The sequence below is a fragment of the Syngnathoides biaculeatus genome, chromosome 5 (genome assembly GCF_019802595.1).
Source record: "Syngnathoides biaculeatus isolate LvHL_M chromosome 5, ASM1980259v1, whole genome shotgun sequence".
NCBI classification, from domain to species: domain Eukaryota; kingdom Metazoa; phylum Chordata; class Actinopteri; order Syngnathiformes; family Syngnathidae; genus Syngnathoides; species Syngnathoides biaculeatus.
The window spans coordinates 27,897,212-27,919,884 of NC_084644.1; the positions used below are offsets into that span (position 1 = coordinate 27,897,212).

Below are 22,673 nucleotides of genomic sequence, written 5' to 3' on the forward strand. Positions count from 1 at the left end.
TCTTAAATCCATTATTATTGGGAGACCTAACCATTTCACAAACTGGAACTAAAGAGAAAGGGGTTGGCTTGTAGTTTCGCATGCAAAGTAAATATTTTGTTTTGTTGTTTTGCTTTCATGTTAAATGTAGATTTCTGTCTGTTCTTACAAAAAAAAAAAAAAAATTGCATTTGGTGCCATAACCAATGAAAAAGATATGTACCGAACCGTAATTTTTGGAGCACTGTTACACCCCTACAGAGTACGGTCTTCTGTTACCATGATTCCCTGCTCTGGCATTGCTTTTCTATCCTTTACTGACCCCTCGCGAAATACACTAAATTGCTTTCTTTGGCGCTTACAAGTTAACAAATGACCCCTGAAAGCTGACCCCCTTCAACTAAACTCCTGACATAACCACGTCACTGAACAATCACTCAGCATAGCCAGACGGCGCTTGTCGTTTGAAAATGGATGGCCAAGCTTTGCGTGTCGCCCTGCGTTTTAGCGCCGAGGTCCGAGTCTGATCATGTGGCTCCGCCTCCCCAACCCCTCATCCCCCTCCCTCCCAGAGAGAATGGCTTTCCTAGGCAGGACGCGGTCCTGGAGAACCCCGCTTTGTACTACAGCGCAGTCAAGAAGGACAAACAAAATCTGAGGAAGAAAGTGGTGAGACATGCCGATGACTGTCACGATGACGCTAAGTAAGATGTCAAGTCATATTAGTCGACGTTGTCGTCCCCCCAACCCTTTAACGCGTGACGAGACCTCACCCCAACCATGAAACCTTTAGAAGCACACTGTTTTTTCTCTTGCTTTCATCGCTTTTCTGCGTGTTTTTTTTCTCCTTCTTTCTGTCTGTTTCTCCTCTCCCTTAACTCCTGCACAGCTTAAGACTGAGCTGTTGGGCTCAAAGTTTAACTCCATTCTAGAGGAGAGCACGGTAAGGTTCCTTAGACTCAGCGGGTCCGCACACCCTGGCATATCCGCTTGTGTATTCTGTGCGCCATTTTGTTTTCCTGCGCCAAAGTGTCGTCTGCATGGCTGCCTCATCGCTAACCTCCATACTTGCCCACCTAACGGATCACAAATCTCCTTGTCCCACCAGTAACCACTAGCGTTTTTTGTCTGTATGTTTCATGCTACTAAGGTGACTCAGTAGCAAATACACAGTAGTCATTTTGTAGGACTGAAACACACACACACACACACACACGCAAAAAACAAAGACATAATTTTTGGTGGTTAATACGCTTCATTAAATATTCCAATTTGATTACTGGTGCAGAACCATTGTTTTCTTGTTATTTTTTTTTTTATTTTAGTCGCTAGGTGGCAAGAATAAAGTCCCAAATAGCAACTCCAACACAATCTTTTGCTTTTTGTCCCACAGGGAGAAGACGGGGATTTCCAACCTGCAGGCCCTCTGGCAGGCATGGAGAGGCGAGAGCTGAACTATGCCGCCCTCGAGTTGGGCGGGCCCAGGGAGGGGCTCTCGGGGAGGGGGGACGATGGCAGCAGCTACGCCGAAATCAAAGCCAAATGAATCGCGATCCTTCCCTGATGCCTCGGCCGTGCGAGACGCAGTTGCAACCGCCCCCACCCCCATTTTTTTTCTTTTTGGTTTGATTTTCACACATAGTTGCTAGACATTTCTCCACGGAACAAGACCAAGTGGAAGAATTTATTGGCATTCATAGCTAGTTGTGTTTACCCGCGTTTTTCTCTACTCGGGTGTTATGGTATTCCAAAAATGACGGTACGGGGTCCTCGGTTTACAATGATCCCAACATACAAGTTTTCTGGGTTATAAAGTACACTTTAAATTAGTGCAGGAATTACTTTTTTAAATATATTCACGGCTTCCAAGTTTTTTAGTACAAAATCTACTTTGATTATGACGTAGGTTCATGAAAGTATGTTCCGTATTATATTCAAATTCTCAGTACATCGCCACTTGGAAGAACAGAAAGAACTTGGCCATAAAACCAAGGAGCCCTTGATGGTTCTGTTCACATTTGGGTCAATAGTCTGAATATCATCAAAATAATTGTGAAAATTTCATTTTTAACAAACATTGCCAATTACCAACTTCTCAGAAAACTATTCTGATTTTACTTTACTTTTAGTAGTGCATCGTTTTACTCATTCAATAAAAACTGATAGGAAGTCTGAAGATTTCAAGGATAAAGTCATTATTACCAAGTTGTAATGTACAAAACATTTGTTCAGGGGCCTGAAGCTAAACTGCACTTTTTTATTTATTTTTTTAGTTGAGTTGATGTCTAGTACCGAGACAAAAAAAAAAATCCCGTACCATTCCACCTGATGTCTCTGCACTTGTTGCACCGCTTGAGTCGACATTTGTCTTGCGTCCATTTCTGCGTGTCGTTGTCACTGTGTCTGCTGCCAGTCAAAGCATGAGGGAAAGGATAACGCTGCTTTTTTTTGGTCCTCCCCTACGGAAGTTCAAAACGGTCACACTTTATATTCCACTTTCACAAGGGCAACAAGGTGAATTACTGTGACCTTTTCGGACTTCCGTAAGTCCTCCGTCCTTCTTTTTGTCCGACGGGAGATAGACGGAACCTTATGTCGGTATTTTATATCGTATTTAACCTGTACAGTAAACAAAATGGTTGCCGTCTCCTATAAGTCATTAAAAAACATTTAGAAATGTAACAACATCAGTATTTGATGGTTTTTGGGGATGAATTTGTTTTTGTATTCCACCAAACTGTCGCTAACGCACGGTTCTCTGATTGATGGGGAAAAACGCAACAAAACACACTTTGAGAGTGTTATCTCGTTTTGACAATATGTGTATATGTGCGTGTATGTGTGTTCAAATTGTGCTGGGACATTTCACAGTTGCTTTTTTCGGGAACATTTGGGGCTCTTTTGCGTGGATGTTGTCACATTGTTGCGTCAGATGTTTACGTTTGTGTGGTCAGAGAGAATTGAAATAATACACTGTATCATTGCTAAGCTAATAGTCTAATTTAATAACCATGATATCGATAACATATTAATGCATATGTATATTGATGAAAAGCAAAATGCGAGTACAAACAATATAAGGGAGTTCCAAATATTGCACCAAACATTGTTGTTGATGATGTTTTGGATGATGTCAAACATAGTATATGTTGTGTATTTCTGGTCTGTCAACCATTAAAGAAATACCCCATTAGTCATTTAGTGCTTTTCTCACGTTGAAAAACAAACAAAATGCATTTCCTGTTATACAGTATTAGATTTTTTTTTTTTTTTTATAAAATTAAAATACAAAGTCCTCTGGTTTCACCATCTTCGACCGACGACATTTCGACTTGACAACACCCTTGTCTCATCCGCCATTTCGGCCCAAACACCATAGCATATTCCTTATTTGTGTTTGTGGGCTGGGAGTATTTTTGCCTTTTTCGCCCACCTTTTTACACATTACGGCCCAAAAGAAGAATGAAGAGTTTATTTTTTTGCAAAGCTGGTCCAGCTGAAAGAAAAGCAAATACCAATACCACAAAGTTTAACATCAGAAAAAGATCAGGGAAAGAAGTAAAAGTGACGAACATCGATAAAGACTTTGGCTTCATTCGGTCGACCGTGGTGATTATTATTAAGGACAAAGCCCATGTTTTAGTGCACGTGAAGGGTTTCGGCCCTATGACAGATACAGTGATCACAAAACAACGTTCTTTGATCGTTGCCGACATGGAAAGATTACTTACATTATGGATCGAGGATCAGAATCAACGTAGGCTTAATATCAGCATGTAATATTCATTCAGGGACAAGGCATGGCATATTTTCCTAACTTTGAAAGAGCAGAAAGGTAAGGAAGCTGAGGAGGAATTTACAGCTAGCAACGACTACCTGTACTTGCTTCATTAGCAATAGCTAAGCACAGCCTCCCTTCATCCTTTTCCATCCACCTTTCACAGTAATGGTAGGTACTGCATCTCATTTTTATTTTTTATTTTAGGATTTACATTTTTAATACAAAGTTTTTTTAACGTAATTTTTTTCTTTAACGGAAAAATCCGATTTACATGGAAATTCGGGTTATGTCAACAGCGTAGGAACAGATCTCGCTCGTAAGATAATTGTACCAAGTTACAAGACTAAAGTTGTTACTTTAGGAGAGGGTAATTTTCAAAATGTCACTACCTTATAAGTTGTCATTTTTTTGATACTGAAAATAAATATATGAAAATGTTGAACTACAAATTTTTAGGGAAACTGTTGAAATCAAAATTTGAGAATAAAAATGAGGAGAGACAAGAAATAATTTCGACAAAGATTTAACATATTTTCCATCACAAATAGAAATCCTTATCTGAAAACATATGAACACGTTTCTCATGAAAAAATGCCCCCTCCCCAAACAATCACGACCATTTTTTCTTTTTACTGATTATTATGACTATTGATCAGGAAAATGATTTATGCAAGAGAACTTGTTTAGAAAACAATTCCCAAAAATTCATGCCTGTCGCCCAACGATAGCTGTTGTAGGCTCTAGCATATCCATAACCCAATATTAAACTATTGTTTCGAGCCATATTCAGATGATATCTGATCGCGGGCAAACCGCATCCCGTCCGATCCACTCCCGCGGCAGAGGTGAGCCATCGCGGCTCATTGCAGCCAGCCAGTGTGGCTTATGACAGAGCCGAGCGGTCCTGCTTTAGGGGGTTGCTCGCAGTCGAGCCGGGGCGCTTTATGCGCGCACACGACTGAGTAACACATTCTTGGCTGGATTCTTCAGAGCCGCCCCCGTTGCAAAGCCTGACACGCAGCCTTCGCAGAAGCTGTGACTGCCGAACGCGGAGCCTCAGCCTGTGTGGCTGAGTTTCGCCGCCAGTGGTGCCATATAAGGAGGAGGTGGAGCCGAGCTATGTTGCTTTTAGGGGTATCTTCGAAGTCGCTGCAGTACGCGATGAACACTATCGAGACATTGTTGGCTGGGCGACGCGCACATCGGCACATTTCATACGCGGACCTTTTGTTACGTTATGAAAGAGACCGATTACGTGGTCCGCCCCAAACTATTGTTTTTTTTTTTAATAGCTGTATGCGCACATCAACACATTTCATACGTGGATCTTTTGCTACGTTATGAGAGAGACCGATTACGTGGTCCGCCCCAAACTATTATTTTTTTTAGTAGCTGTATACACACCTACCTTTTATTTGGAACCCACAAAGCTCTCGTCCTCTGCACCTGTGCAATCCATTTTTCACAACGAACAGGGTCTCTTTAAAACTTATGAAGGGTAATTCCATTCTCCCGAGTGTTCAAGCAATGTCCAGCAATGCAATGAGCCGGCATTTTGGCTAACACGAAGGAACAACGAGCTACCTTCCTGGAGGTAAAACGAGTCCACAAGGGGGCGCCACTGTCCTTTACGTCACTTCCTGCTTCTTCTCGACAACAAATTCCTGAGAGGATTTTCATGGCGGGCGTTACAAAAAGCTGTATACGTCAAAATGATGTGTTGTGGTGAAAAAACACATGGGACCATATTGGCTGTGGGGTTTTCATTAATAATATACCAAAAATGAATCTGGTGAGGAAATTGTTGAGATTTACACAGAAAGGTTTGAAAGCGTAGAAGTCTGATGCATACAAATACTTCGCTGCTGGATCTGTTCTCAATCAAGAATAAATCCCACATAGTGATGGAGCCACTCAGATTTTTTCAACACCAATACCAATATTTTAATGTATGACTCCTGGTTTTACACAAACTCGCATTCATTAACTATGATTGGGGGAAAAAAAAGACAGCGAGTCGGCTCATCCGTACACAAAGCGTGTTGCGGCCACACGTTAAACTTCAGTAACTCAATTTTTTAAATATGCATTGTTCTCAAATAAGTCCCATGCGTATATAAAGTACAAGTGTCATCCCTATAAACATTCTAAAATAGATATTGTAATGAAAAATACATATACAATACAATAACAATATTCACTTCAATGTCTATATGAAATAATAAATGTGAGCGGAGAGCGCATCATCTGCGCGCAAAGCTGCAGAAGTGTCATTCTACGATATCCAAGTGGTCGCCATATTGGCTGCATCCTCTGTCCGTGACATAACCCGGACATTCGGCAATGAAAACACACGGCGCAGCCTAACTATGGGAGACAAACGCGTCCCTTCTGACACGGAAGCTCTTTTCGTAAAGGAGAACACCACACAACCGAGTGAAGTTACCGGGGCAATATTACACTATTGTTTCGATCCCTCGGGGCAATATTACACTACTGTTTCGAGCCATATTCAGATGATATGCAATCACAGCCAAATCGCATCCCCGTCCAATCCACTTCCACGGTGGAGATGAACCATCGCAGATGAACCAGCTGCTATGGCTTATGACAGAGCCGAGCCATCCTGCTTTAGGAGGGTGTTCACAGACGCCGCAGTACTGAGCAACACAGTCGAGCCTGGGCACGCTGTTGAGTGAGGTATTCTCGGGTGGGTTCTTTAGAGCCCCCCCTGTCCCCAAAGCCCGACGTGCAGCCTTCGCAGAAGCAGGGACCGCTGAACGTGGCGCCTCAGCCGGTGTGGCTGATTTTCGGCGCCGTGGTGGCATATAATGGAGCCGAGCTGTGCTGCTTTTAAGGGGATGTTCAAAGCTGCTGCAGTACATGTTGAACACCGTCAAGCCGGGGCGCATTACTGCCTACCTGTTATTTGGAACCCACGAAGCTCTCGTCCTCTGCACCCGTACAATCCATTTTTCACAACAAACCGGGTCTCTTGTAAACTTATGAAGGGTAAATCCATTCTCCCGAGTGTTCAAGCAATGTCCAGCAAAGCAATGAGCTGTCATTTTGGCTAACACGACGGAACAACGAGCTACCTTCGCGGAGGTAAAACTAATGGAAACAAACGAGTCCACTAAGCGGCGCCTATGTCCTGCACGTCACTTCCTTCTTCTTCTTGAAAACAAATCCTTCGAGAGGATTTTCATGGTGGGAGTTACAAAAAGGTGTATATGTCAAAATCATGTTTTGTGGTGAAAAAACACATGGTACCATATTGGCTGTGTTTTTTTTTTTTCATTAATAACATACTAAAAATCATCCATTTCTTGACAGGAGGCCTTTAATAAAAGAAAATAAACTACTGAGATAGTCTTCAGCCCCCGTACACGGCAGAGTATTGCAGCCACATGTTAACCTACGTAAAGCTCTCTGCGACAGACGGTTTCTTTTCTTTTCTTTTTTTTTTTTAAACGCAATGGACTAATTTGAGAACAAAGAATATTAAAAAAAAAAATCTGTCGGGGAGAGGTTTACCGAAGTTTAACGTGTGGCCGCAACACGCTTCCATGTACTTTGGAGACGACAGCCTATCGTATTTTTTTTTAAATACGCATTGTTCTCAAATGATCCAACTTGGCATTGTAAATACTTCTTGCTAATTTGAGATTGACAAGAATAATTCTTCCCTGAAATGAAGTAATCGCTACGTAGTCGTGTCTATTTGGTTGGGCACCGTCCATCACGTTTAATCGCCAAAATCCATCGATCTTTTCTTGCCTTTTCAACTGGTATTTTATAGAATGACCTCTTTGAATATCTGTCTCGTCTGTTGTAACAACCAACAGCACAACAAGTCTCGGGCATTGTGAATATTCTGCCAATGTCCCCCACACTGTCAAGCAGCTCTTTTTGACCGTCAATATGGCGCCGTGAAAATGGTGACATCACGTGCACAAGGTCTATACCTGCACTGTCTGGTGGGCCCCACCTCCAGCAGACAGCTAATTTGGGCCTGTCTGCAAAATTAAGCAAAATTACTGATCAAGGCGTGCAAAAAGAGAGAAAAAAAAGACGAGATAATAAAAAAGGAAAAAGAGCATGGTTGCTAGTGTGGATGTTTGTGCCAGTCTCAGCAGGCATCACAAAAGTTGACTGCACACTTTTAGCCAGCGTTTGGTAAACAGCAGACCCCATAACAGGTTGACATAGAACAATATACCAGTATACAGTGTTGCCTTGGTTCTCAAACACAATCCATTCCAGAAACTGGTTGAAAACCAAAACGTTCAAAACCCGAAGCACGTTTTCCCATTACAATGAATGGAAAATGAAATAATGCGTTCCAAGCCTAAAAAAATAGTTCTTTAAAGTGATTTTTTAAAGCTTTTCCTGATAATAAACTGCATAGTAGATACGTGTGTAGTTTAAATACTTTATCTAATTAAATTATTTAAGAAATATATTTATTTTTTGCTTAAAATGTATGCTTTGGCCTAGTAGAGTATGCTAGGCTGGGAGTGCATTGACGTATCTGTAGCGACTCGGGCCCCAGCCTTGTAAACCTTTTTTTTTTATAAACAAAAGTGTAGAATAACTTTAAACAAGCAATAATGAAGGGGAAAAAATAATTAAAACAATTTGGTTATTTGCAGAGAAAGTACGTAACGTAAAAGAAATAACTTGCAGCTAGAGGAAGGGTTAATGGAACAAAAGAACTGTTTCAGGTGTCTTTGGTGGGGGTGACTCACCCCTTTTTCACAAAGAACGAATCAAATGTTTGTTTCTGCCGTCTTTTAAGCACTTTTCTGAAGTGGCTCAAAACAACATCATTACAATTTTGCAGTGCTCTGCAACATTCAGCTTTATTCAGGTGATGAAGTTCTACAAAATTATGGATGCCGTTCCATTTAGCGTAGATAGCTTTAATGTCTGCACTTGAGACATCCTTCCTGCCTTCAGCCTCATCAGATGACATCTCCTCCCTTCCTTGCCAACACTATCCCTGGCTACCTGCTGCTCATTCACAAAAATAAGAAGCAACTTTTCGTCTTCCTGCAAGATCTGTGGCCTCTGCTTGGTCAACACGGTTGCTCCTTTTACAACGTCACTAGCATTAATGGCATCCTTGTGTTTCAGGATGGTGCTGATCGGCATTTTCGCCACGCCAAACTTCTTCGATAGCTCAGAAACACACACACCAGATTAATGCTTTGCTATCAAATCCTTCTCGTCGTGGGTCAGCTGGTCGGGGTTTTGGAATACCGATTTTTGTTCGAAAATCAAAGCAAAAAAAAAAAAATCTCAAAATCTTCATTCGAAAACTGATTTGTAGGAAAACCAAGACATTTGAAAACCGAGGTACCACTGTATTTGTTTTTACATCAATTTTCTGCATTTGTGGTCAAATGCTGAAATTGTTATTCATTAGGCCACAAATATTGTGGTGTGGCCCATGTGAGATCAAATTTGAGTGAATCATGTCTCTGAACTGAACTGAGTTTGATGTCCCTGTTTTAAAGCACACGCAAAAAGAAAAAGGGGGACCTCTTCTGCATTTGGTAGTGTGAGGAAATGGTATTTTAAAAGAAAAAAATATATAAATGCAGAAGTGCCCACAAGTGAGAATGCAAGCTGTCAAAAAAGTGTGGTGTGAGGAGAAAAAAAACCAACACTGACTCATTACAAACAAGTTTTATAACAGAATTCACATTATTAATTTGAAAAAGTCATTTTAACTTTATCATTGTGTGGCTATGTATAAAGTAGAGGGGACTGAAAACTTTTTAAATCACTGAAAGTTAAAGTGTAACACAAGGGTTTTTTTTTCTCTCTTTAAAACAGGCTCCTTTGTGAGGAGGTGAAAACTTGTGATGAGTATCGTTTTGACACTTCCTGAAAACTTTGGCTATTGCACAAAGTAGGAAGAAAACTAGATCGTGGCGGGGGGGAGAATCATTGCGATTGCGGCCACTTTATCACGTTGGTAGGTGGATAAGTCTAGAAACTACACAAGAAGGCGACTGCACACATACTGAGGTATGTTCAATATCATTTTACATATATCTTTGTTTCCTTAAGTTACTTCTAAATAGCATCAACACACTTGAAATGTAATATTCAGCTTTCACATGAAAGCAAATAAATAATTGAGTTCATTGGGACCTTCAGTTTGAGTCTTTGGTGCTAGGTTTAAAAAGTGAAGTCAAAAATGTTATGTATTATATTAATTTACAAAATGAAACATGTATCATATTTTTTTTCCCTTGAAATATTTTGTTCATTCTAATTTTAATGCGAGTCGGCCCTGTAGCTCAGTGGTTTAGCATTTGTTTGGTAAACCAGGGGTTGTGGGTTCGTATCCCACTGGGGTCTCCACTCCCTGAGAAGGGTTGCGTCAGGAAAGGCATCCGGCATAAAGTTTTGTGCCAGACAAGACAAATATGTGCGTTCATCGCTGTGGCGACCCCGAAAGGGACAAGCCGAAAGAAACGTACTATTCTAATTTTAACGTGAGAAAAATGCCATCACGTATGTCATTCTTATTAAGCAAATTATATTTTTCTCCTAAAAATGACCTTTTTTCCTACATTTACATACATTTTTCTTGTAAAATATTTTTCACCAAATGTATCTCAAGAGGAATGGTAATTTATTTGAAAAGTCTGAGATTAAAGTACACATCCCATATGAACATCCAATGTTTCCTATTTGACAGCAAGCCTTCCTCCACGATGGCTGCAGTGGCGGGCTCAAAGTCTACCTTGGGGATGTTGTTTCCCGCGTGGGCCGCTTTGCTCTTCCATGGGAGCGTCTACACGGGTATGGCAACTATCAGTCACTACAGTGGCGCCAGTGTATTTAACTCATCCTGTGCAGTATGATAATGCAGAGCAAGCACTTAAAACCTCGCTACAGCTTTCTTCTCAACATAAATACTCAAGTCACAGTAAAAAACTACTCCGACAAGTACTTGAGCAAATGTAATGGGGTAAATTGAGCAGGTATTTCCTACGCACCTCTGACTCTGGTCGACGGCTAGCCGCTATATGCACTACGTCACGTGACTAAACCTGAATTACAGGTTAGGGTACTTTCTTTGATATGCTGTGTTAACAAGTTTTTGTCACGATGGTTTAGAACAGGGATTCCTAGACTTTATTACCCCAAGATCTACTTTTCAAGCAGCCAACCTCTCACAAGCTACCGAGGGGGTGGGGGCGATATGATGATGCTCCCAAACCTTTTTAAGGTTCATGTTATGTTGCATCCTATATTTAAAATACAGAATTTGCTTTTTGTGCACTGTATTGTCTGTGCTTTCATTCTGGATCAGGCTGTGAAAGGTAGAATTTTAAAATTACACACCATCTCATCCTGCACTTTCTACTTTGGCTTCAGACCAGAACTTTCCCACTCAGAAAAGAGAAAATCTTGTCCAGTTTAACCACTTTTTCTTCGATTATTCACATACTGCGACAGTCATGGCATCTTAAAACAAAAGCATTTCTTTTTAAACTTTCTCCATTAATATCGAAAATAAACATAAGCAGCATGTCTAGCTCGTCTTTGCTCTACATTGCCCAGACTCTCTTGCTAACTAAAGCAGTGGTGGCGGACACTGTCATTATAAAACACATTGATGGGCTGCGTAAGTACTGTAACATTTGTAATTATGAGTGTACGTCTTTAAAAGCGGTGTGTGTGTGTGTGTGTGTGTGTGTGTGTGGTGTGTGTGTGTGTGTAAGGTAAACTAGGAAAAAGAGAGGTCCTTGTTAGAGAGAGTTCCGTGTGCTGCCGAAAAGAAACCTGTGGCTTCTTCTTTTCATTTGTTACATTACGTATGTGAATTGTGCCATTGGATGTAACAACCAGTCATTCCTCACTCATTGAATCACATTGCAAAATCGACCAGTCGATCGCAATCAACGCATTGAGCACCGCTGGTTTAGAAGTTGAAGTTGCTATATATATTTTTTTCGCGCTTTCTTTTGCTTTTCTGGTTCAAGAACTTGGTTATGCATATATTGGATTCAGACTGTAGATCAAGTCAGTCGATGTCAAAGTTGCGCCTCTGTCATTGCAGTGTTTTACATTTTTTGTTGTTTTGAAAGATGTGTCCAACTGTAACAAGCCCTGCGTCGAGACAGACAAATTGTACTTGTAACAAAAAAATGACTTGGTCAAAGGAAAATGTATTTATTTAGCGCTAGCTCGACATTGTAGCCAGTGGTGGCGAAGAATTTAGCCAAAACCTACTTGAACTCTTTGCCAATAAATGTAGCCTCAGAATGGACACATTTGATCTCCCAAACTTCCCCCAAGGGTGGGTTCTTTTTAGAAGCCCCCCTGTCCCTCCAACGTCTGGTTCTTTTTCATTCCAACTATTTAAAATGCAGAGAGAGTTAGTCTAGATATTGAAGTTGCACATCGGTCACTATGATGTTTGACATTTTTGTATAACTAGTAGTATTTTGTGGTGCTGTTCCGAAGCAGGCACACCGGATGACAACATGTTCTGCAATTTGGGCTTCTGCATCAGTCTCGGAAAAATGTTGATCGTGTCTGAGGAGGGACTCTGCGCCTACATCCCCTGCTCCTTTTCCGCTCCCCACTTCACACCTCAGAGCATCGTGTGGTTCAAGTGCTCCCAAAGCAAAGGAGGATGTGGCGACACAGAGATCATCTTCCACTCCAAGAACAGATCCAAAGTCTCAAACGACTTCCGATATCGAGTTTGGATGTCTGAGATTGACGTGAGTCGCAGGGACTGCAGCATCATGATCAACAACCTCAAGGCCTCAGACTCTGGAGTCTATCTGCTGCGAGTTAACGGCCTGCTGTCAAACAAGCCGGATGGATATACATTCAGAAATACAGTCTGGCTCACTGTAACAGGTGAGCTGCATTGATGTACAGCAGTACGTGGATTTAAGAGTGACCAAACCCACACACTTTTCAAGATAGGAGTCGTAAATTGGCCGACGCTTAGCTTTGAATCACAAGCTAAATTTTAAGATCCGAGCACGAGATGGTGACAACTCAGCCAACTTCACAACAAGCACCATTTGGGAGATAGTGAACAATTCTCGAGGTTCCTGGCTGTTTACAGGCAAGATTACACATTGTGTATATAACACAATCATCTCACTTTGCCTTAGGAACGTCCGCTAGCTTCATGCTAACACACAATACAAAATGCCCTAAATGGGCTAGCGAATAGCATCAAGTAACTCGCAGAGTTGTAACCCATTTACACCAGTGTTTCTCAACCATATACAGTAACTAAATAATGATATATTATTTTAAAGTATTGCCCCTTGCCAATTTTTATTTGTATTGTATTCTCCCATGAGATATACGTGCTAACCAGCTGCCCACCATTTTGCCGGACAGGTTGTATTCATGTCATTTTCTGATGGAACACGCTACTCACATTTTGGTGTGGTCAGTCAAAATGAATTCAGCATGATGAACCACAATTAAACTACAAGGGTGAGGGTGGGGGGAATTACTTTTTCCACACAGGACTAGGAAGCTTTGAGTACATTTTTTCCTTAAAAAAAATAATCATTTAAAAACTGCATTTTATGTTTACTTGGGTTATCATTGTCTAATATTTACATTTAGTTGATGATCTGTGGGGAAAAGTGGGGAAACAGCAAAAACAATTAATACAAAGGGAATACTTTTTGACAGCATTGTTGGACTACTTTCATGTACAATAAACACTAATCAAATATTTAAAAAAATACATGTTAAGTGCACAGTATTTTATTTGTGATATACAGTAGTTGAAGTAATTATTTTATTTACAATAAATAAATATCCAGTTATTTAATTGGCTGAGTGATTTCAAAAGATGCACTGAACAGTTAACCAAATTAGGGTGGTAAATCACAAAATAATTCAACAAATAAGATAGTTGGGTGTTTTTCCACTTCTCAGATTGTTGCTACCCTCGGTTCTGCACCACAGTCCTTGACCTCACCGAGTTACCCAATATCGTGTTCTCCCTTTGTGTTTTTGCAGCATTGTTTTCTTTTGAAATGTGTTTGTCTTTTGTCAGCTCTCAGGCAGAAGCCCGCCCTGCAGATCCCCACGCTGGTTGCCGGTCAAGCGGCCACGCTTACTTGCGAGGCTCCGGGGATCTGCTCTGGTTTCATTCCCGCCATAAGTTGGATGTGGAGGTCAACGGAAGAGAACACCTCTCTTGGTGTCGTCCCCAACCTGACGACATCCAACAGCGAGATATTTACATCCCCGTACGGTATCAAATACAGATCATCTTTAGTCTTCACCGCTACCGCCGAACACCACGGCCGGGACATCACATGCAAAGTCTCCTACTGGAGAAACAATGTCACCACGGAGACGACAGGCACACTGAACGTAACCTGTGAGTAGCAACCCATGGATGATTTTGTAGTGTGGGCAGTGCATTGTGGGATTTCTCCATGTTGTCGTTTGAATTGAATCCAATGGATCATGTGGCACGTGAGTGAGCTGCCATTATGTGGTCTTGGAGCAAAGTTGGGGTGGGTCTGACTGCTTTGCAGCGAAAACCAGAATGCCTAAACAGGCTGCTGTCCAAACGGTAACAGGATGATGGCATGGGACTGTTTAGAACAGTTTGAAAATAAAAAATAAAATGAGTAAAAATATCTCCCAACCTATTGTTATAAAATGATGATTTATTCTTATTTTATGACTCATATTTCCATCCAGCATGTGCTACACCTTATCCCCGCAATCTTCGGGACCCTGAACCGGTTGCCAGCCAATCGCAGATATTTCCACTACTGACTTATTTTGTGAATTATTCCTTTAAATTTGAAACTTTTGACTGATTCATAAAATGGACTATTCTTGAAAAAAAAAAATCCAACTTGTTCTCATAAATTTGCACTTATATTTTTTAACAATAAGAATCTACTTATAGTTGTAATAAATTAATCTTGATTAACATACTTAATATAAATGGATTTTAGTGGACAACTGAATCAAATTATTCACGCAGACAGAAATAATGTCAACTTTGGAAAAAAGCATGTAATAGCAATACAAAACAGTGGGAAAGTAATATCCTTAGGCAAAAATTAATTAGACATAAAGTTAATGTCCCATTTTAAGACCGTCAAATGGTTTCTGAAAAGTTAGACTACGTCGGAGAGTTCAACAGCTTTGGTGGGTAGAAAAGTCCATTTTGCACAATTTGCAGAAAACCATATTTATCAAGGCTTCCATCGGGTATTTTTTTTTTGTCCTCCCATCAGTCCTTGCAACACTGTTTCATCCATTGGTAGCTGAACTTTGACCTGTGCATCAGCGTAACTGCTGTACCAGGAAAACGTGCATTAAAGGAAGACTCTCCCCAAAATTCACATGTACAATAAACCCTCCAATGTGAAGTAATATTATTATCATATATATTTTGGACATTATTTGAATTTAAATAATTAAAATAAAGAACATTTTTTAAATCCAAGCAAAATCTGGATATGTGCCAGCTTTCACAGCCAAATGCGGAAGAAACATCCTTGACCCCCGCCCCTGACGTCGCAGGTGTGAGCATTACAGACCATTCATTCTAGCTAAGTCAAGATGCCGACGTGTTGTGCAACAAAACTGAGAAAACGCACCCAAATTTCTCCTTCCTTAACCTCCCGTGGGGTCACTGTGACAGGATAAAACTGTAGCTGTCACAGTTGAGGCTCGTTCATCAGCCGGGGAAATTTGCACGCATCTAGTCATTACTGTTTATTGGCCGCTTAGTGATAGCCTCTCGTGCCGGTATTGTATAAGCAACAGCACACTTTATGAGGCGGAATGGTGGACCAGCTGTAAAGCGTTGGCCTCGCAGTTATGAGGACCCGGGTTCAATCCCGGACCACCGTGTGTGGAGTTTGCATGTTCTCCTCGTGTCTGCGTGTGTGTACCCCGCCTCCTGCCCGTTGACAGCTGGGATAGGCTCCAGCACTCCCGCAACCCTCGTGCGGCTAAGCGGCTCAGAAAAAGCATGGATGGATGGATATATACGTGTAATCACTTTAGGGAATTTTCTGTTCCAGATATAAATAAACCATTAGATAGTCCTACGCCATACTTAGAAAATAAGATTGGATTTTTGATCAATTCTGGACACAGACCATAGGATTCATATAGCTCACCTAGCATTTACACAGGATTCCAAGACCATTAAAAATGTGTACTCACCGATTTTCCATTGGATGTACAAGTGGTCCTTTCATCAAACTGTCATAGATCATAAGTAAATTGATATGGAACATATCTTCGTCCAAAAAAACAACTTATCTGTTATCTAGTATCTATGATGTGCAGACAAGTTGATTGTGATCCAAGTTCATTCCGGTACGCTCCATTTTAGCACACAACACTTCCTGGCTTGTATGTACGGTGATGCGCGCGTGCAGCCCCCACCCCCCGCCGCCGGTGATCGCGAGAAGCTGGCTGCTTGAAAAGTAGATCTTGGGGTAAAAACATCTGGCCACCCCTGGTGTACATTCTTTACATTTAAACCAACAACAAGGCATCAAACAAATCTCCGCGGTCCATATAATGGGATTATTGTTCGTCATCAGCGCCACGCCCCCTCTTCAACACGTCAGGTTCTGCCTCTATGTATTCTGGCTCAAATATTCTGGCTTGAACATTGTACATTATGCTATTTTCGTTTTGTTTGTTTGTAATTATTTTTCACAAAATTTTTCCACAAAACCCCAGATAGTGGACGTTTTCTGTTCAGTGTCACAATAGCAAGCACTGCAGTCGTGGCAAACGCTGATTTGCTATCAGTTTACCAGCCGGGCTCATTGGAATGCCTCAACGAGAGAAGAACTTCAATAATACTTTTCCAATTTAAAAATGTTTCTTGGTGAAATCTGTGGATAACTCTGGCTTTAAAACAAACACTGAACCCACATCTAGTAACTCTTAATGTGTGCTCCCATTCCTATAATTTTGGGGAGAGTCTTCCTTTAACACAGTTTCCACGTTGTTTGGAACACTTTAGTTGTACTCCTACTTTGTTTTCTAATGAATTTATCTAAATGTATGCGTTGTATTCTGAAAAATAATAAATAAATCACTGTGATAAAACGTTATAGGTCATTATTTTTCCCGAGATTCTGTAAACTCAAAGCTTTACCTGTCCATTTCTGGATTAATGAATGTTCTGTGCCTTCAAAAGAATCCCATCGCCTGAATGGATGCGTGTCTGTTTTTTATCCCAGATGTGAAGCCACTGTACATCTCGGGCCAGACCACGCTAAAGGCAGGCGACACTCTGATTCTTTTGTGCACCGTGGACAGTTTCCCGCCCTCTCGTCTCACATGGAAGGTTCCCGATTTAAACGCGACAAAGGTGCGACGTGGACTGCAGCCGAGCCCAACCATCACTAGCGCCTATCTCGTTATCCCCAACATGACGACGGCCCACGCTGGACGCTACGAGTGCACAACAACCCAAAATACAGCACACGTCGACGTGATGGTGACATGTAAGTCGAGTCAACCTCTTTGCAGTTCACCACTTACCAGTGTACCTATTTGAAAGTTTTGGCGGGATGAACTGTGTCTTCGTTATTCAGCTATTTTTTGAATGGCAAAACCAGTTAATCTGTTTTTTTCTTAGGGTGGACTTTTGAAAGTAGCAATAATGTCAACAGGGTATGGAGCATCATACCTGGAGAACGATAATGTATACAATCCAAGGGCCTATATTATCCCCGAGGGGACAGTTTTAGTTTTTCATCTTGCACCTCTCTACGGTGGCCAGAAAGTGCCTAACAATATAACAAAAGGCAACACACATTGACATTTCAGAAAACAATTAACAAAAGCAGGACACCTTTACATTTCAGAAAACTAACAAAAGCAGAAACACTTTCACCAAAGAGAAAACAAATTAACGATAGCTAAAAGGCAACACCTGACTAACTCGAAAAACCCATCAGTCACATGTTCCAATAATTTTGCTCACTTGGAAAGTGCGTGGCTTAAAACAAAAGGCACAGACCTGATTTAACATTCTAGATTTAAATACCTCTTCTTCTTTTCCTTTCGGCCTGTCCCGTTAGGGGTCGCCACAGCGTGCCATCTTTTTCCATCTTAGCCTATCTCCTGCATCTTCCTCTCTTACCCCATCACCACATCCATAAACCTTCTCTTTGGTCTTCCTCTCTCTCTTTTGCCTGGCAGCTCATCCTCAGCACCCTTCTACCAATATACTCACTCTCTTGCCTCTGAACATGTCCAAACCATTGAAGTCTGTTCTCTCGAACCTTGTCAGCAAAACATCCATTCTAGATTTAAATACCAATAAATAAAAAGCCAGAATTTTGAACTTTGTCTCATTCATCTTTTTTTATCTGATATCTACTACAAAAGCAAAGAAATGAGCTTGCTGTGCCAATACTTTTGGATGGGACTGGAACATTTTGCTTATCTCCGTCTTCAATCTCCTTGGCCTCAGAAAACCGTTTCATTATTTGAGTGTTCTTCTCAGCTTTGACTTTTAAAGGGGAAATCCAGAGCTTTGCATGAACACTGTAACCAATAGGTCATGTGATATGTACCATATTTTGACAATGTGATGTTAAATCCTCTCATTTAATAGTGTATTGAGAAGACTTTTATCGACAATTACGAATTTTCAGGGGCGCTGCCATTTTCGCATGTCACATGACCTTTGTGCGCAGATGTGATGTCTACCGTGCCGCAACAAAGGCACGATTACATGGGACACCATTTATGGCCAGCGCCAATTTCCGTATTTATCCTCATCTGAAGAAGAAATGAATAGCAGTATCGGTTGATTGGGAAGACGGAGAAATACTTCCATGCAGATTTGAACCTGTGGCTGTAATTAATGTTAAATATTCCCCTCACTTGGCTAACGGCCTCCTCGGACGTCGTAGCTCGGCTTGTGGCCCGCCGCCGGAGCTTGCGGCCCGCCTTTGGCAGTGGCGGAGGCGTTTCTCCGAGGTTTGGCGGCGGCGGAGGCCTTTTGCCTAGCTTCGGCATCCCGGGCTAATTATGGATGAAAAAAATCTTCTCAAAACACTATTAAATGAGGGAGGATTTAATATCACATTGTCAAAATAGGGTACATATGACATGACCTATTGGATACACTGTTCATGCAAAGCACTGGATTTCCCCTTTAAGCATTAAACGACGCCAGAGTCCTCCCCCCACACACACGCATTCACACCTACCGGAAATTTAGGGTCTTCAATAAATTCACGTTTTTGGGATGTGGGAGGAAACCGGGAGTCCGGAAAAAAAGACATGCAGTCACGGGGAGAACATGCAAACTCAACTTAGGTGGGGCTGGGATTTGAACCCTGGTCCTCAGAATTGTGAGGTGGAACCAGTCGCTGTACACAGTACTTATGAACACAAAATATAATACCGTTGTACTCGGAATTGTAGTTTGTCATATATTTACAGTTTCAGTGATGAATACAGGCTAATTGTAAATATGTTTTTGGGGGGCCGTGGGAGTTTAACCTTTTTTACTAACTTTTTCTCTCATCATGACAGGGCTTTGTCCCTATCTTCTACCACACTTTCATACAAAATGTGCACTTCTGCAGGGTTTACAGGCATCCTCAATGGGTCTGGATGTTCAATGCGGGGGCCACTGTTGACCTGCGTATGCATCAGCGGCGGCGTCCCGCTACCAGCCATCTCGTGGCCGTTGCTGGGCAACAGGACAGTTTGTAGTGCTGACACCGCCGTTTACAACCACACGATAAATGCCAGTTTTGTGCTACTTGTCGACGATCTCAACATCACTGCTGTGGCGTGTGTCAGCGTGCATAGAAATGGCGAGGACAGGAAAATGCTTCAAGTTCAAAAAACATTAAAATCGGAAGGTAAGAGTTCATCATTAATTTTATCATAATAGCAGATACTATATTGCCATCGACTGTATGCTGTGTGCTCATAAAATTTGGACGTGTTCTGAAAAAAAATGTTGTACTTGGGTCACTCATTTGAGAATTATTATTCGAAAATTAAAAATTTTTCTTGGGTAATTCTGATCATTTTGGCTTAAATTTTAAAAACAACTTGAAAAAAACAATAAAAGTACTTATTCTTGTTCTTATTAAATTATGACAATTTATTATTCTCATAAAATTGTAACTATTGTTAAAGATATTGACCTTTAAAATTCTGACTTGTGATAAAAATTATTTTTCCTAGAGAATTACAACTTGTTCTTGTTCCATATTCTCGTGGAGTCTCTTTAATATGTTAAAATTAAAAAACATTTCTGATTGATTTATTTCTATTTGTTCTGGAAAAATCACAACACGTGAATGGAAAATTATCAGAAAGCTCTTGATTTTTCTCACCAAAATAAACATTTATTATTTTACAACTTGTTCTTAGAGAATTCATTGTTTTAAGAATATTTCAACTATCAACATATTCTCATCTCATTATTTTATACTCAAAGAATCATTTCATTTTAAAATCCAATCCAGAATTACAATTCTCAGGAAATTACAACTTGTTCTGGGAAAATTTCAGCAATCATAATATTGCGACTTTAGACTGAATATTGTAAAATTGTGACTTGTTCTCGTAAATTTCATGACCTATTATTGTAAAATAACGGCTCACTCTTAGTATTTTAACATTCCACATTTTCTAGCAAACTTCACGTTCTTACTTAAACGATACTGAAAATTAAGATCTATTTTTGTAATATGTTAACTTTTGACTTATTTTTGTTAAATAAGAACTCCTTACATTACAAGTTATTCTTGTATATTTTTGTTAAATAAGAACTGCTTACATTACAAGTTATTCTTGTAATATTTCATCTTGACTTATTCTCATATAATTGCTAATTATTCTTGTAATATTTCTTTTCAATGTCTGTAGAATTTGAAACCTTTAAAATGATCAGACAAATGTTAATTTCATGACAGTCAGCTTTAGGGTGCAACTAATTTAGCAACTGTAGCCATTTCTTTTCATTACACTTTCCTTTTTTTCCCCATTTTTTTTATTCAGACCAAGATGTGAAAAAAATCATGAGCATGCTTCGTCCAGATGTCTTCATTGCATTTTTAAGTGGTGCACTTCTCTCCGCCATCTTGTGTTGGCTGTCCAAGACCATCTGCAGGTACGGCATCTTCTACTTTTCACACATTTGTTATTATTATTTTTGTTTTTAGTATTATTACCTAATAATGATACGTGTCCATGTTTAGAAAAGCAAAGAAAAGCTCTGGGGGTCTAGCTAGGGAGCTGATGGACCCACAAGAGGAACCACAGGTATATTTGTAGCATTTGATCGAACAGAAAAAAGAAGAAAAAAATCTTTATAGCATGTCACTGAAAAAAAAGGTTAACCACTGTAAAATGCAGAAGTGAATAAATCCCTTAATATTTATAAAATAAGTGAAGCGGCTAACCAATCGGTGCTTAGCTTGTTAGCAATCAGTAGTATCTAAGGCTAGCAGTTGACACTGGTCAGCCTCTGCTTGTCAAAACAAATTTTCCAATTTCTCATTTTAATATTAAAAACACGAGAAAACAAATTTGTGATCTAAAACATGAGCGGTATTTCTTAGTCTCTATCGGTAGCCTTTTTTTTTCTTTTCAATCAAAATCTTTTTCTAAAGAAGAAAAACCCTCCTTCAAATATGAAGGATTTCTTATTTAAAAAAAATACATTATTAACAGTGTCCACGTAGAAATTGAAAAAGTCCAGACGGAAAACATTCATTCAAGCCGTTATATTCTTTTGTTAAAGTCTTGCTGTCTTCTTGACTTTTTGGTGGAGATAATCTGCGCCCCCAAGCTATCTTGAAAGCTCGTTTTCCATTTTTTGTTTGGAGATTTGGCGAAAGCAAAACTTGCAATTGATACAAAAATGCTGGTCGCATTGAGTGTTCCAATCAATCAATCAATCAATCAATCAATCAATCAATCAATCAATCAATCAATCCTCACCCAAAAACATTTTATGAAAGAGGTCTACCTTTTGATCGTAAGTGACCATGAGAATACTGTATTGGTGACCCAATTGGTAGCTAAATATTTCCCGTCATAGCTACGCTAGCTTTACCTGCTAGCATTAGCTGGGAGTGAAGTCCATGCTTCTGCTAGAAGCTAATGGTAGCTAACTCGTGAAATATTCAGCAATGCTCTTGAAGGGTGTGACATTTATCATCATTAGCTGGCAGCTAAGGAAGTAGCAGCTAGCGCTAATTTTAAGGTTGAAATCCTCTCTCGTTAGGAATATGCCCTCAAAGATTGCGGCGAGGAAGGGTCCAAAGCGGACGTGGAGTACGCCAGCATCAACTTCTCTGCGTTAAGGAGGAACGACGCCAGGGAGGTGGTGACGAGTCACCATGGCACAGAGTACGCCGAGATCAAGACAAAGGGGGATGGCGATCGATTACCAGAGCAGAACGACGATCAAACAGAGGAAATTAAGGTTGAAGATAGGACAGAATCAGAAGATGATAAGAAAGAGGAGGAAGAGGAAGAGGAGGTCGTGTATTCAAATGTGAAGGATGCAATGATGTCATGAATGGTCACTCTATGCTTTAATTTAGATGTTTTCACCTGTGGTACAGAGCCCCAAAAGAAATTTAGCAACTAAAAATGTTTTGACTGACACTATTGATGTGTGTATGTGACGAGAACATAGTGACAATCTACTCTTAAAACACATTTTTAAGGATGTTAATATATATATTATTTTTGTTAAACCTTAAAAGTTAAAAAAATTTAAAGTACAGTTTATGACGACATTTATTATATGCTGTATATCTTTCAGTTGTCAGAGGGCCGTAGAAAATAGAAAAATGAGGAAAAGAATTTAAAATGCAAATAAAAGTGGAGTAATCCCTCTCCACTTCGC

The 22,673-nt window shown here is 40.3% G+C and overlaps 2 protein-coding genes across 7 annotated transcripts in view; both read left to right on the forward strand.

The window, feature by feature from the left end:
• The window catches only part of mag (myelin associated glycoprotein), a 31,103-nt gene extending 27,942 nt beyond the window's left edge, over window positions 1–3,161 (forward strand). For 2 of the 5 annotated variants that reach the window (XM_061820414.1, XM_061820413.1), the window contains 3 exons: window positions 552–648; window positions 869–922; window positions 1,373–3,161. In XM_061820414.1, the coding sequence (XP_061676398.1) occupies window positions 552–648; window positions 869–922; window positions 1,373–1,525 (304 nt within the window). In that variant the 3' untranslated portion in view covers window positions 1,526–3,161. Of the gene's footprint in view, window positions 1–551; window positions 684–868; window positions 923–1,372 lie in introns of all 5 variants that reach the window. The other 3 variants (XM_061820416.1, XM_061820415.1, XM_061820417.1) reach the window with 3 other exon arrangements.
• Window positions 3,162–9,674: 6,513 nt separating this feature from the next.
• On the forward strand, window positions 9,675–22,673 carry LOC133501031 (sialic acid-binding Ig-like lectin 5). Of its 2 annotated transcripts, none has more exons than XM_061820418.1 (9): window positions 9,675–9,799; window positions 10,479–10,582; window positions 12,254–12,658; window positions 13,830–14,159; window positions 17,014–17,280; window positions 19,381–19,662; window positions 20,813–20,924; window positions 21,013–21,076; window positions 22,044–22,673. In XM_061820418.1, the coding sequence occupies exons 2-9, from the start codon at window positions 10,495–10,497 to the stop codon at window positions 22,338–22,340; spliced, it is 1,845 nt and encodes a 614-aa protein (XP_061676402.1). In that variant the 5' UTR covers window positions 9,675–9,799; window positions 10,479–10,494; the 3' UTR covers window positions 22,341–22,673. The 2 variants fall into 2 exon arrangements, with proteins under 2 accessions (XP_061676402.1, XP_061676403.1); XM_061820419.1 differs by having other exon boundaries at window positions 12,257–12,658.

Excerpts from the sequence above, each read along its gene's own strand:
- LOC133501031 (XM_061820418.1), top strand. The coding sequence starts at position 10,495 with ATGGCTGCAGTGGCGGGCTCAAAGTCTACCTTGGGGATGTTGTTTCCC. Across the intron at positions 19,663-20,812 it reads AAAAACATTAAAATCGGAAG|ACCAAGATGTGAAAAAAATC; the intron begins GTAAGAGTTCAT and ends TTTTTTATTCAG. Across the intron at positions 20,925-21,012 it reads CTGTCCAAGACCATCTGCAG|AAAAGCAAAGAAAAGCTCTG; the intron begins GTACGGCATCTT and ends GTCCATGTTTAG.